This window comes from Hemicordylus capensis, chromosome 3 (genome assembly GCF_027244095.1).
Source record: "Hemicordylus capensis ecotype Gifberg chromosome 3, rHemCap1.1.pri, whole genome shotgun sequence".
Lineage (NCBI taxonomy): Eukaryota > Metazoa > Chordata > Lepidosauria > Squamata > Cordylidae > Hemicordylus > Hemicordylus capensis.
This window is the reverse complement of record NC_069659.1, coordinates 336,587,286-336,601,954: the sequence shown is the minus strand read 5'-3', so window position 1 is coordinate 336,601,954 and position 14,669 is coordinate 336,587,286. Positions and strand designations below refer to the sequence as shown.

The following is a 14,669-nucleotide window of genomic DNA, read 5'->3' as shown; positions in this document are numbered from 1 at the left end:
GGGGTTTGAATGTCTTCCCCGTTTTCCCAGATCTCCCTTCCCCCCCCCCACCCGTCACACTGTGATATTTAGGGAAAGAGGAGTCTTTAGCCCCATTTGTGCATCATTTTCTCTTTGCCCAGGAAATGCCAAGCCTGAAGGATCGCCCATTCTCTCTCACGAGCCAGCTAAGATAAAACAGGAAGACAGCAAGGACATGACGCGACCGAGCCGACCTGCTGTGAGTCTTAAATCTGGTTTTGTCATCACAGAAAGCTAACTGAGTTTTTGTTTGGGAAGCAACATCACCATGGCCTTGGGAAGAGGCAAAAAAGTCAAAGTTGTTGACACCCCACCACCAACCGCCCAATTCATTGTTGCATGTCGAAAGAGACTACAGAAGACAGGAATGTTTAGAGAAATGGTGGCTGAGGTTGCTCCAATCCAGTAAAGAGCTTCAGCATAGGAATACTTGAAAACAAGCTTCATATCAGTGCCTGGGGCTATTCACGTGAAGTAATACTTTCAGTGAAATTTCATGTTTGAAGTTTCTCGTGTATTTAAATACCTCATAGGATCCAATCAATAAACCTTAGTAATCCAGCATTAGAAAGTTTACCCTGAGGGAAAAGCCTAGTGTCCTTTTGCTTAAAAATAGGCTTGTAGGGAAAGAATAACAGGATGCCTAGCAACTGATAGGCATTGAGGCTATTCGCACAATGGTAGAAAATCGGGCTAGCCCGATTTTCTACCATCATGAGAACCACCAGGCTCGGCTGCGAGCCCCCTGGTTCTTAAGCGGGTCACCCGCTTAAGTAGCCCAGTGCTTAAACCGGGTTCGCAGAGCGAGCGCTCCGCAAACCCAGTTTTTGCAATCGTGAGTTGCTGTGGCGTGGCTCCGTGCTGCAGCTACTCACGAGAAGACACACACCCCTGACCAGGAGGCTGAAAAGCAGCCTCCCGGCTCAGGGGTCTCTCCAGCATGCCCTGCGTGCTTGCACAGGGCATGCTGGAGCTTCCGGGGTCCACGCAGCCCCTGAGCTCCCCAGCCCAGCCCCCGCTGGCTCTGTGATGGAGCCGGCAGTCGTGTGGGCGGCTGCTGTGGCCGCCCAGAGCAGACTGTCTGCTCATGTGCGGGGAGAGCAGGCTAAGCCCCCTCTCCCTGCAAACCCTCCCCAGGCGGCTCCCACTGATCGTGGGAACCACCTCAGTGCCTTTTGAAAATGTGGCAGTTGGTTTTTTGTTTGTCAGGAGCCAGCCAGAGCTTGGAGGCCAGGACACCTAGAAAGGCAAAGGTGGTTCAGGATGCTGGAACGAGTTGAACCCCTGGTTTTAGAGAAGGCAAGCTGGAAACCATAGGCAAGGTCATAACTGGATCCATTGCGAGGGAGGCAGCTGTGAGAGGGCAGATAATCAAGATGTGTTTCCAGGAAACAGCACACAACAGAGAATAGTACCAGTTTCTAGGGAAGGGTCCAGTTTCTAGGTAGGATAATGCTGTATGAGAATCAGGTGTACAGTCGCCAGAAAAGCAGAATGCTAATGGCAGGGATTGCTGGGCTAGTCCAACGCATCAGCCAAGTACAAAGGCCTCTCGTTCCTCAGACAGCACCCTGCTTTCTTAAAAACTGCAGGCAAAAGGGAGTGTCACCAATGTCCTTCAAAGTCCCACCTGCTATGGGCTTTAGTAGCTGCCCCACATGCCCTTGAAGATGTAGGCTGTAGTCTGGTAGTGGGTTTTTACAACCCCATGTTCTTCTTATAAAGTTCACAAAGACACATAAATTTATCCATGGCGTTCCTTCCTAGTTCAGTTTTGTATTTGACGTTTTTGTACTTCTATACTACAAAGGACATGGGAGGAATCTCCACTTAGTCTCTTTTAAATATGTATTTGCTATTTTGTTGATGTTTTTTTCGTTTACACTTCACAGCAATGAGCTAACAATTTTGATTTTATTTCTAACCTGCTTGCCTTTCCTCTGGCATTTTGCTGTCCTGATCTGTTTCCTCTGATGCTGATTAATCTTCCCTTACTCCCAGAGCTATAAGAAAGCAATAGATGAGGTTAGTGATATATTTTCTCAGTTGGTCATGCCTTTGCAGGGGTGACTAGTTAGTACTTACATCAAGCCATATTTTCTTGGTTGCTGACATTCCAAAAGGTGGCGTTCCAATCATGATTCTGTCGTTTTATAGATACAGGGACCTGCTCCACCCACCCACCCCCCAAAAAGGGTGTGTGTGTGTGTGTAGCAGAGATCTACAACTTTTCTTTTTTCTTTGGCTTCATAAAATCTACTTCCAGAATGCTTATGTTTAGGCCACCAGAAGGGTAAATCTAGATTTGTGCAAACAAAGATTCATGTGTGCAAAGAAGAAAATATGTTAACTGTTGAGGAAATCGTTGTACAATCATGGGTGGCTGCGGGGCGGAGGGTAAGGTGGGCAAGCACCCCCCACCCCACCCCGCAAAACTTGACGTTTGCCCCCTCAATTTCTGTTTCAGAAATTTAACATGCAGGACACAGCTTGCCCACCCAGAAATGCACTTTGCCCCTTTTCCGCCCCTCCCCCCCTTTTTTTCTAGTGCTGCCATTGTATGCAATGAAAGTAAGAATCCATGTTACTGAACTTGTTTATGATGGAAACCACAAAAATGGCATCTTAGTGAGATCTCATTAAAATGACAGCATGCATTCCTGAAATGGGACCCCATTAGACTGAAAGCCCAACTATATTTCTCAAAAGTTCATTTTAGGACATTAAAGAGTGTGTTATAGATAAAAATTGGCCCTAGGGCAGGGTTAGATTCTCAGTTGCAACCTCAGTATTTCAAGATGGTACAAGTGGATTTTTTTAAAGCTAATACAATCCACTTTCCTCAGAACCAAAGTAGACATTATAACTGGTGTGTATGTCATAATCTTGAGAGCCCCCCTTTAAAAAGGAAAAGCCAGTTTCAGAGGGGCAATCAAGAGCAGAGATGTGGAGAAGATCTCCTTTCCCAGCTTGTTATAGTTTTGCTCCAAATCCCTTCCTCAGTGGCTTTTACCTCTGCAGGGTTCCGAATGTATGTTTGCCTTCAGAGACCAGATTTTGATCCAGGAGACAGGGTGCTTATGTTCATGGGTATTCTGAGTGGGAATTGATTACAACAAGCCCGATCCTTGGTTGGCCTGGCCAGCACTCTGCACAGTAAAATGGCACTGTTAGGGACCCAGCAGAGCTTCTACACAATAGCACAAAGGCAGCCCTGTTGGTGTTACATGACAGGGCAGCTGCAGCACAACTTAAAACAGCATCTGGGCAGCAGCTGCTTCCACAGTCCTGCTTCCATTGTTTTCAGGCCACCAGGTGAAGTACTATATTGTCTGAACTGGCCCAGGGTTTGACATCACATCGTTTTGTCTACCTGTTAGTATTCATACAGGTTACTTCCAAGCCTTTAGCTTTCAGGTCAAGAAGTGGCATTCCTCTGAGAAATGATGATTGCCAGCATTTGTTTGTTTGTTTGTTTGTTGTTAAATTTCTATACCGCCTTTCATTAAAACAATCCCAAGGCGGTTTACAGCAAAAATTTAAACACAAGATGGTAAAAAAGACACAATTAAAATATTAAGTGAAAAATATTAAACAAATCTGATTAAAAATTTAAAACAAAAGCATAAAAGCAATACAGAGTATAAAGAGCAGCAGCAGAGAATCAAATAAATGCCTGGGCAAAAAGCCAAGATTTTACACTCTTTCTAAAAGCTGTGATGGAGACCAAGGAGCGACTAGCCACTGGGAGAGCATTCCAGAGTCTGGGGGCAGCAACAGAGAAGGCCCTGTCCCGCGTGCACGACAACCAAGCCTCCCTTATTGTCGGCACCCGGAGCAGAGCCCCCTCAGATGACCTCGTCAAGCAGGCAGTAACCCTTGAGAGCAGGAGTCCCTCAGATATCCTGGGCCCAAACTGTTAAGGGCTTTAAAGGTAAAAAACAGCACCTTGAATTGGACCCGGAAACAAACTGGTAGCCAGTGCAGCTCTTTCAAAATGGGTGAAATTGGCCATGCACCATAGCCTTAAAGTGCTATGTTAATGGCATTCAAAAGGGGTGCACATTTAAAAATGTCTACATTGCAATGCTGTGTCAGATAAGGCACATAACAAGGTAACATTACCCGTATTTACCTGAATCAAAGATGACTCTGAATGTAAGATGATCCTCTTTTTAACAAGTTGTATCTGTATTTACCCATAAGGAAGAGGACTCTGAATTTAAGACACTCCCCTGAGCTCTGACATAAAAGAACTTGGGGGAAACTTGCATAGTCTTGGATTCAGATAAATACAGTACATTTCAGGTATGCTAATGGATGATGAATAGTTTAAAAAGTGTTTCAACATACTATTGTTGATAGCAAAACTAGAAAAAGCATTTTATATTTCTAGAAACTAGTGTCCATTTTATACACTCATCATAAAGTTTCCAGGTGGCCAGAAGAAATTTAGATATTTTTTTCTAGCCCTCTATAAATTGAACAGGTTGCAGTTCGCAACAACAAAGACATGTTCCTTACCTGTAGATATATTTCAGACAAAAGAAGGTAGCTCTCACCCCATCTTACCAGTGGTGGCTAAACATGTTATTTTAGTTTGGATCGAATATGTGAAGCACAAGGTGTGGGATGAGGAGTTGGTAATAAATTAATCTTTGAAAGAATGTTTTGTTTCCAACTGCATGATTTGCAGGAGGGTTGGCCCACAAATGTGGCAGTAAATCAGCATGTTTGTTAAAGATTTCAGCAAAGCTCGCTGTATCCAGGCTCATGTTTGAAGAGGCAAGCATTTGGATCCCAGGTTAAAATACTAGTTGGAAATTTCCTGGCTTCCCCCACCATCCTCAAACTCTGCCCCTTCCTGCCACTGTCCTAATCCCACCCCCCTCTTTACATTATGCGTATCCAACCAGGACAGAAACAACTGTTCCAGTCCCAATAAGGAAGAGGGAGGGAGGTATCTTCCTCCTTCCCATCTCTGGCACTTGGAGCACTTCCTAACAGCATGCTGCAACCCAAAGTCCTAGGGGCCCTTGTAGCCCTTGGGCAAACTAGATTTCCCAAGGGCTATGTGGTCCTGGGGTCCTGGCATGCTACTATCCTGTGCAGTACTCCGGGGGCTGAAGAGGGAACGAGAGATCTCTTTCCTTCCTAGAGATAGTGTGCCTCTACCACTCTCATCAGGTTGGCTAAGTAAGAAGGTGAGCTATTTTGTGCTGATTTGATTCAGAGCCAAATAGGCCTTCAAAGCATCTCACATCCCTAGTCAATATTCTCTACACGTTTACTCCATGTCTACACGAGAACCCCTTATATTGGACCAAAATTGGTGGCTGCTCACTCTAGAAAGCTAATGATACTACTGCTTATTATACCATTTATAATGTTTTTCTCAAGACTGAGAGTGCATGGTACATTTTATTTAATTGTATTGACAAGTTAGTGAAGGATTCCAGATTCCTATAATTTCCTCCCCCACCCCCCATACAATTAAAAAGGTGTATGTGTTCAGGGACGGGTGGTGGTGGTTAAATTCAATAGAATCCAATTGCTTGTTCATAAAAGTTGAATCTTGTAATTTAATCAGATTGGTTGCCAAGACAGAGCTGTTGATCTACAAAGCAACAAAGCCAGAGTTCTGGATCAATCTAAATAAACACTCCATCTTAACTGATTTTATAGATCAGGCTTATGGAACCCTCTTTTCACCATGAAACATACTTATCCTTTTATCTTTCACTCTGATTAGTAAACTTCTGACTGGTGGTTTGCTTTGAATGCTACTTGGCAACTTTGTGTGGGATAAATGCTTTAGCCCAGCAGTTGGCCTGCCAGCAAGCCTACACACCATTCCCTTCACTGCCCAGTCCTCTCTCCTGAACTGGAGGTGGAGGGTGTCCTAGTGAGGGGAAGATTGCGGCTCTTGCTAGTGCACTCCAGTTTGGGTCTTCCTTCCAACCCAAGTTGCTTCGGGGGAAGCCAGGCAGCAATAGATAGATGTGCCTTTGCAGGAGACTAGAAAAACTCTCCTCTCCCTGTTGTGTCTAGTCCTGACCTTCCTTCTGGCTGGGAGGAGGGAGGGACAGACTGGAGTCTACCAGTGAGAGGAAAATTTCTCTCTCTGGTCCAGCCCATTCTGGATTGTCTTGCCTGTCTGGCTTGCTCATAGGGACATGAATGGGAAAGGAGGCTGACTCCTCCGATGAGGGGAATCATAGAGTTGCAGGGGGGCATCTATTCCAGCCCCCTGCTCCATGCCAGGAATCCATAGCCTTAGTAAAACTAGCATATTAGGAAGAAGTCTAGCCTAGCTTTTCCCCTGACATGCTGATTTTCTACATCCGAGTGAGTATTTTTATGTAGTAAAGCATTCAGATGTGCCATCTCTCACCTACAGTCTGAAGTCCTGGGAAGGCTGTACTGTACTGCATAATCATTCTGAGTATGTAAATCTGCTCCCAGTCCAAGTGCTATCAAATACCAACACCTACCTTACACTATGAGTAATATTAGTTATAATTAATTATTCATGCACTTTATTGGAGGTCTGAAGTTTTATTCAAACCCACTTAGAATCACTCTCTCTCTCCCTCCCTCCCCACCCCCCTCTCTTCCTCTCCCCCAGCCCACCATTTGTGAGCAGCACTAGTGGAGTTTTACTCTCTATACCCAAAACTATTATAGCTTTATAATTGTAGTTGAAACTGTGTGAGCCATTTTCCACAATCCTAGCTTTTGAGTTGCAGGTGTTAGGGAGATAACAGTTTTTAAAGAGGTACAATGTACTGCTTTAGGTAACTGGAAACAATCCAGCCAGTATGAGTCACTAATTATTGGACTTTGAATTGTATACTATAAATGCCTTCATGCTGTCTGAATCTTAATTGGGTCTTCTTTTCATTTTAGGAGGGAAAAACCCAAGCAATTAAAACCGTAAAAATTGATTTGGCAGTAATAGAAATATTTGCTTAGCTTTGGCTAGGTGTTAATCACAGAGTTAGTTGGCTGTGGAAACAAGCCTTTTAAATACCATATTCTCTCTTTAATCCTAAAAAGTAGCAGTATTCATTATGGAATTTGGAAAGGGGGGTGGACACTCCACACTTTTGCTTTGGAGAGTGGAAATAAGTCTGCTAGACACATATCTCCTGTATCTGATGACAGTCTTTGACCAACCTCCGATCCTCAGTTCTTGGATTAGATCTGGAGGTGTTTTTTATTTACAGCCTCCTCCCAATGAAGCTTTTCTGTACTGAATATCCTCTTAACTGTTTGCCACAGCAAGGATAAGGTTATATATTTTAGAAATACATTCCCCTTAATAAAAAAATATTGAAAGTGATGACAAAAGAAGATGGAGCAAGTATGACAGAAACACTTCAATGGAATTCTTACTCCTCAGAGTTACCAAAACCCTGTTTGAATGAAATACCATTGTCTGTTATCAGTTACACCAGTTCAGCCTTGTTCATGTCAGTAAAAAGATAAATAAAACTAAAATGTACCTGGTTAACAGAGATGGGATCTATGTGCATGCCTGTGCATGCATATTAAGAAAACTGTTGCTTCATAGGATAAAAGCATTGATCTCCATGTCCTCAACATACTAATAATGCCAGGGCCATTTCTCGCTTTCCAATTTCAAGATATAGAACAACTCCCTTGAGACCTGTCCATTCTTAAAAATTGAAATCAGCATGTTCCATGAATGCCAGTTCATGCAAGTAGCTTCCAAACTAGTCCAAATGAATGCAGGCCACTTCCAGAGTTTCTGGTGTCCTGGGAAGTTCCTACCTTCAAATGCTCTCTTCCTTGAAGCAACCCATGCTAACTGGTTGTTGTTTTTTTCTTTTTCCCTAGCCTGCAGAACAGTTGGCTCAGATTTCTATGCTGGTAGATACTTTTAGCTGCTCAGAAGCAGGCTCTTTCAAGTCCCCTGCAGGGCCAGTTGCCAAGAAAGATGCCAGTTATTTAAGGGATTGGGAACCTTCAGCCATTGTAGTGGAGATGATCAGAGTTGTGGTTGAACAGTTGGGGGACCCAAGGTTGGAAACCCCTGTGTTGTTTGATCTAGGGATCAGACAGTCATGCATTATTCCAAAGGCGACTTAGCAATTCAGGGTTTTTCACTTAATGGAGTTTAATTTAGCCAATACATTTGCATCTATTTTAGCTGCAGGAGTAGCCAATGGAAATTCTCTCTTCTTTTGAAATTACAGCATGAGATCTGGCCAAAGGGCACTTCCCCATCTAAACCCCATGGGATTTATTTATTTATGCATTTATTCCTGTGTTTTAGATTTCTTTCCCACTTTTTAACCTGGATTTCCAAACCAGGTTGCACTTTTAATAACAAGCAATAAATACATAACAACCTTTATCAGCATCTCTGATTGAGGGTGGTTGGCTGGCAGGAGATGGACACAACTCTTCGAGGGGAGGACTCAGATCACAGTTGGCCCTACTCAGGCCAATGGGAGGGGGCTTGGCTCTCGGACTTCTTCAGCTGCTACAGATGGATACAGTCAGATGACATTGCAGGAGGCCCATCTCCTTGATGTCTCCCTCTGCTGCAATCAGATGAAATAGATGCAGAGGATCCAGTTCTTAGAGGACAGGAGCCAGACCACAGTTGGTCTAAGCCAGGCTAATGGAGGGGGCCCAGCTCTCTGACCTGTCTCTTCTTTGTTGGTCAGGTGGAATGGGTGGTTCTTTTCCATGATGCAAGGGTGTATTGATTCAGTCCATTAAAGTCTTGGAAGCCATAAGGTAACTGTACCAATTCTCTATGATAATCTCCACTCCTGCTCACAGCAGGCTTGGGGAAGTTGCATAGCCAGGGCTGCGTGGCACAGCCCAAATGGCAGAGAGTTGCAGAAAGATCTGTGCAACATGGTACCTCCTCTCTTACAAGCCCTGCTTCTTGTGCTTCCTCTACTTCCAGCTGAGTTGTTCAGATTCCAAGGACAATGTGGAGAATTCCCTTGTGGATATATGTGCTGCTACTTCCTTGCCCTGAGACAGTAAACCAATAATCCTAGTTTTGCTCTACAGAAAATAGCCTTTTTCAAAAAAGCTAAAAAAGTACTTACAATCTCTGGTAGGATTACACTGCAGTAGACATTAAATAGGTTTGACTTTAGGGGAAATTGAAATGTCAATAAGGCATAAGGCATTTGATTTCATCTGTACAGAATTCAAAATTTTCTTGGTGTGAAATTCCACTGTAATTTCATTTTTAGTTTACTAGTCTTACCAGGTTGCATTGCCTGTAAACAAAGTACAGGGCCATTTCTTACTGCAGAATATTTTGTAGGGCTCCAGCTTTAAACATTAGCTGTATCAAAGGAAGCTTTAGTTTATTAATCTGTGAAATACATGTTTAATTGGTAGGATTGTGAACTGAGGACATACTTGTCCATTCTTTGGGATTGTTTTGGTTCTGAGATGATGCTGTAAAAATATTAAAGATTATTCCTTCTGGGCGGGAAGAAAGAGTGATAGCTTTGGTTTACTGAACTTTAAGCTATCTTACATTTTCTTCAATTTCTCAAAAAGACGACTGTTATTAAAGCTTTGGCACTACACATTTATTTAATTCTTAAGTTGGTTTACAGCTCTGTTTACCAATCTCCCCATTGTTTCAAGGTCATAAGTGCTTTCTGTTGGGTTTGCCTATAAAGTTGAAGAACAAGTCTAAAGTGAAAGGTGCCATTGGCCACAATGTTCTAAGGACAGAGATGATGGTATCACTCTGTCCCTGTGACTTTATGATACAAGTCCTATGCGTCTGACATTGGCAACTAGAGTGAAACCAAGTTCAATATAAAACCAGAAGTATCAATAAAGGCTTCATTGGGACTGAATTCTTTGATTTTGCCAGTTTCTTCTGGAAGGGCCATGATAGGCCATTTTTAGGAATATTTTATCTCTTTTCCAATGGTAAAATTGGGGAAATGGCAGAATGCAGCAAAGAGAGAATATGGCCATAAGAACAACAAACAATGTGGAAACTGGCTTTTTCAATGAGCTTCTCTCTCCCTAATCCTTTATCTATGACCGATTGCGCTGCTGGTTCCCTCGGTCACTAATATAGGGAGAAATGGTAAGACTGATTATTACAATTGCTTTGTTCATCATGTGCATGCTTTATGCAATAGATTCTACTAACCCATTCTAATTAGAGCTCTCATGCTTTTTGTTTTTTGCCCTATTGCTTCCTCCTGCATTGCTATAAAAGCATGTAAGATTACGAGAAATCTGTTTTTCTACATGGTGCTTGCAGTGCCTTTTGTACTGAAACAACACTGTCGGTCTATAAATGTGAAGTCTAAGGTCTCGTCAGTGTCCTAGTAAACTGAAAAGTGTGTATGTTTTCTTTCCAAGTTCCCCATTTCCTTTTCCCCCAACTGCAACTTGCAGGATATAATATGTCCATGTTTATTGTAGTTACTGTATAAACCTGTACAGGGCATGTATAAATGTGTGTGGGTCTTGGCAAGTTTGTCCATACATTTGTCCATCTACTGAATCTGAAGAGGTCTGGACTCTCCAGTATCTAAGGCTTGACAGTGGAATTAGAATTTCCCTGTGTCATACGGACTGGACACCCTGCTCGGAAAATGTAGAATCTCTTGTGTCTATCAGGACCTTGAAGATCACATCTTGAGGTTTTTTTTTAAGAGCAAAGTTTGAACTAAATATTGTAGCTGTAGAAAAACATTAAATTATACATGCCTAGTGTCCACTTAAAGTAAGCAAAGACAGAGAAGATACCAATAAGATGGCCTGTAACTCAGTTCCTCCTTCTAGTCACTCCACACTTCCCCTTTTCCCCTTCCACAAACCCACTTCTATGCCCACTGGTACACAGTGTAAGAACAGCCCTGCTGGATCAGACCCAAAGCCTATCTGGTCCAGCATCCTGTTTCACACAGTGGCCAACCAGATGCCTCTGAGAAGCTCACAGTCAGGAAGTGAGTGCATGCCTTCTCTCCTGCTGTTGCTCCTCTGCAACTGGTATTTAGAGGCATCTTGCCTCTGAGGCTCGAGGTGGCCTATATAGCCATCAGACTAGTAGCCATTGATAGACCTATTCTCCATGAATTTGTGTAAGCCCCTTTTAAAGCCATCCAAGCTAGTGGCCATCACCACATCCCGTGGCAGAGAATTCCATAGATTAATTATGCACTGTGTGAATTTCATCCATTCTCCACATGAATTTTATCCATCCTCCATTCCTTAGTGAAGCCAAATCTTTTCTGCACAGAAAAGAACACCATCCCAATCTCAAATCTGCTAGCAGAATAACATAAGCAATTTTGCAGAACCTGTTCCAATTTTAGCACTTTTTATTGTAAAATTTGGAACTCTTATTTTAGCCTCCTTCCTCCTTATTTTCAGTAGTGCGTGCTTTAACATATAATTAAGGAAAGTCACACACACACCCCAAGTCATTTTGTTTCGTACAACGCACTGCATAAGACAGGGCCATCATATTATGCGTTTTCCCGCTGCAACCTCCATTGATTTGGTTCACAAGCCGCAAAGTCACAACATGAGAGCTCTGCTCATACAAGGATGAGCCAGTGGGTAGGGAACCAACCATGGGATGCCAATCCCTATGGCAAATGTCACACTTAGAGTAGTTCAAACTCACCAATCCAAAACTCACCAGTCCAAAATTAAATATGTTTAGCTTTAGGGTGTTAAGTTTCATTGAAATTGGTGAAACTTCTCGTAAATGTGTTTAATTTAGGGGTATTGCAAGATAGATTCTCCAAGAATTATTTTCCAGTTTACTATGATGATGATTGAATTCCATGATTTTAACAAATACAATTGTACTGTGTATGTACATAGAAGCCTACAGAAAGATATGTCATGGTCAAAGCTAGGTTGGCTGTTGAGTTTTCAACAAGCATACAGCTGATTTTTCTTTTGTTCTTTTAACAAAAGCTACATGCTGAGTCTTACATTTGTTCTATGTTTGTTAAAAAAAAAAATCTGTAAAATTTCTTCTTTTTAGTTGCTTGTGCTGTGTAGTATAGCTTTCCGTCAGATGTGTGTAGCTTTTCCCCCTCTGTGTGTAAAATCAAAATTCATGCTGTTTTTCTTGTCTCCCCTTCCCTTTATAGGATCTGACTGCCTTAGCCAAAGAACTGAGGGAACTGCGAATTGAAGAAACCAACAGACCTTTGAAGAAAGTTACCGATTACTCCTCCTCAAGCGAGGAGGATGAAAGCAGTGAAGAGGAAGAGGAGGATGGAGAGAATGAAATACAAGATGGGACTGTGCCTGTCAGTGACATTCCAAGGCTTATGTAAGGCACAGTTTTATAAAGACAAATAATCCATGATAATTACAAAGTGGATGACATTCAAACAAATGCCACACTGGTGCAACAGTTTTGCCCATTGCAATCAATTTCCTCTGCAGCCCTTTGTACCTCCTGAAAATATATCCCTGTGAGTTGAGAGACCCTCAAATACATATTTTTCAGAGGTACAGGTGATTGCAGAGGGAAAGGGGGGTTGCCAAAAACCATGCAATACCCCCCTCCCCTTTATGACAGAAAATGTTATGCCACTATGACATTAGTTCAGATGTCATCACTGTATATGGTTACAGGTAGAATGCCACTGTATGTGTGACACTGGGATCCCTCTGAAAACAATATCTCTGTTGAGTTCTCTTGCCCTTAATGTAATCAGATGTTGCATGTTTCTTTGCCCCTACTCTGCATCAACTGGTGGGTTAAAGAAATGCACAATAGAGATGTGCACGAACCTGTTCAGAGGCCCTTTTATGAGAGGTTTCACTTGAAGGGCAAGGGAGGGTGCACTTATCCCTCCCTCCACTTTCCCCCTGCCGGCTCCCTGTTTTCCTCAAGTCCTACTGGGTGGCAGCGTACTTCCCTGCTTCCCTTTCACTCATTTTGTGTTTTATGTTCTTCCAAAGGCAGAATTTGCAAAATGAGGACTCTAGATTCAACCCAACTAACTCAGAATACAATGTCTTTCACAAAAATAAAAATAAGATGCTCCATATTAAAAGCACCTGCAGAGCAAGTTAGCTCCAGAGGCTTGACCAAGTGAGCCAAGCTATACAATAGGAAAGAAGGCTAAAACAAAACCAGGGGCCTACATCCAGGCTAGGGTTACACTAGCATAATACTGCTGCGCTAGCACCAGGACATAGCACAGTAACGTTGCACAAGGACAGAAACGACTGGTAGCAGATGTGTACACAGAACACAACATATTGCACAACATATTGCACAACCTTGTATGTGTCCCATGATATGGATGGTGCACCACATTGCAGAGCACTATAATATGCGCAAACATGACTTCTCTTGTTGCGCTAGCTCAGCACAGGTCTGGATGTCAGTCAAGGTCACCAGTCAAGCTTGTCCTTAGTAGGAATGTGCGTGGAACTGGTTCGAATGGCGGCTGGTTTGACGGTGGGGGTTGTGGGGTGTGTGTGCAGCTTTAAGGGTGCGGATGGATGCACTCCCCCACCCGCCACGTTTCCCCCGCCAGCGCTCGGTTCCTTAAACATCCCCCGGGGCGGCAGCATACCTCCCTGCTGCCCCCTTCGCTACGTTTACCGGAAGCATATTTATCCGCCGCCCTCATTTACAATGCTTCCTGAAAGGCGCTACCCTCCTGTCTCCTCCTGTGGTCCATTGCTTTCCTACCTGGGAATTACATACTGTCCTCAAGGCTCTCCAGGGCCCTCCCTTCGAGCCATTGTCATCAATTCCTTTCCATATCCTCTCCATATCAAATTGATATTCCTGGTGGCCATTACCTCAGCACGCAGAGTGTCTGAGCTCAGGGCCCTATCTGTACATAAAAACCTCTGTATATTTTCAGAGGACTCTATGAAACTGATCCCAGACCCCTTCTTTCTTTCTTTCTTTTTTCCAAATTCAATTTTTATTAATTTTAACAGTAGTAATATTGTCATTCATTGCAAATACACACAAAAAGGTGGACTTCCCGCACACATCTCTTCGTGAATCATCAGCTATAAAATTTACCCTTGCTATAATAATAATTCAAAACATAAATTCAAACCCTTACAAACATAGCTAATCTACCCAACCTGCAGTTTTTTGCTAAATTTCAAACCCTGCTGTAAAGTCCATAGTAGGAAAGTAATTCTTTAGATACAACAAGAATGGTTTCCAGTCTTCTTTAAAACATTCCAAGTTTTGGTCTCTTATTAGTGCTGTAAGTTTTGCCATCTCCGCATATTCCAAAATTTTTATCAGCCAGTCTTCTTTTGAAGGCAGTTCATTACTCTTCCATTTCTGTGCATATATAATTCTGGCCGCCGTAGAAGCATACATAAATCCCAGACCCCTTCTTTCGGCCAAAAGTAGCTTCCCCTTTCTACATATCTCAGGATGTCATTCTACCCTCCTTTTGTCCAAAGCCGGTTCACCTGGTCGAAAAGGCTTGGCATAAGCTCGATGTCCGCAGGTGCCTTAAAGCCTACATAAAGCTGACAAAGCATGAAGCTGACCTTCGAGTCCCTTTTCATGTCATTCCTGCCCCGATCAATGGGACAGCCAGTTACACCCGCCACCATAGCTAGGTGGCTTAGGGCGTGTATAACTCTGGATTACGAATCAC

General features: G+C 43.0%; 1 protein-coding gene across 11 annotated transcripts in view; it reads left to right on the top strand.

Annotated features, from left to right (window-relative positions):
- TNIK (TRAF2 and NCK interacting kinase) overlaps positions 1 to 14,669 on the top strand; it is a 413,952-nt gene that overhangs the window by 357,959 nt on the left and 41,324 nt on the right. For 9 of the 11 annotated variants that reach the window (XM_053305179.1, XM_053305184.1, XM_053305182.1 and 6 more), the window contains 3 exons: positions 123 to 220; positions 2,023 to 2,046; positions 12,162 to 12,346. In XM_053305179.1, coding sequence (XP_053161154.1) covers positions 123 to 220; positions 2,023 to 2,046; positions 12,162 to 12,346 — 307 coding nt within the window. The remainder of the gene's footprint in view (positions 1 to 122; positions 221 to 2,022; positions 2,047 to 12,161; positions 12,347 to 14,669) is intronic. The other 2 variants (XM_053305176.1, XM_053305181.1) reach the window with 1 other exon arrangement.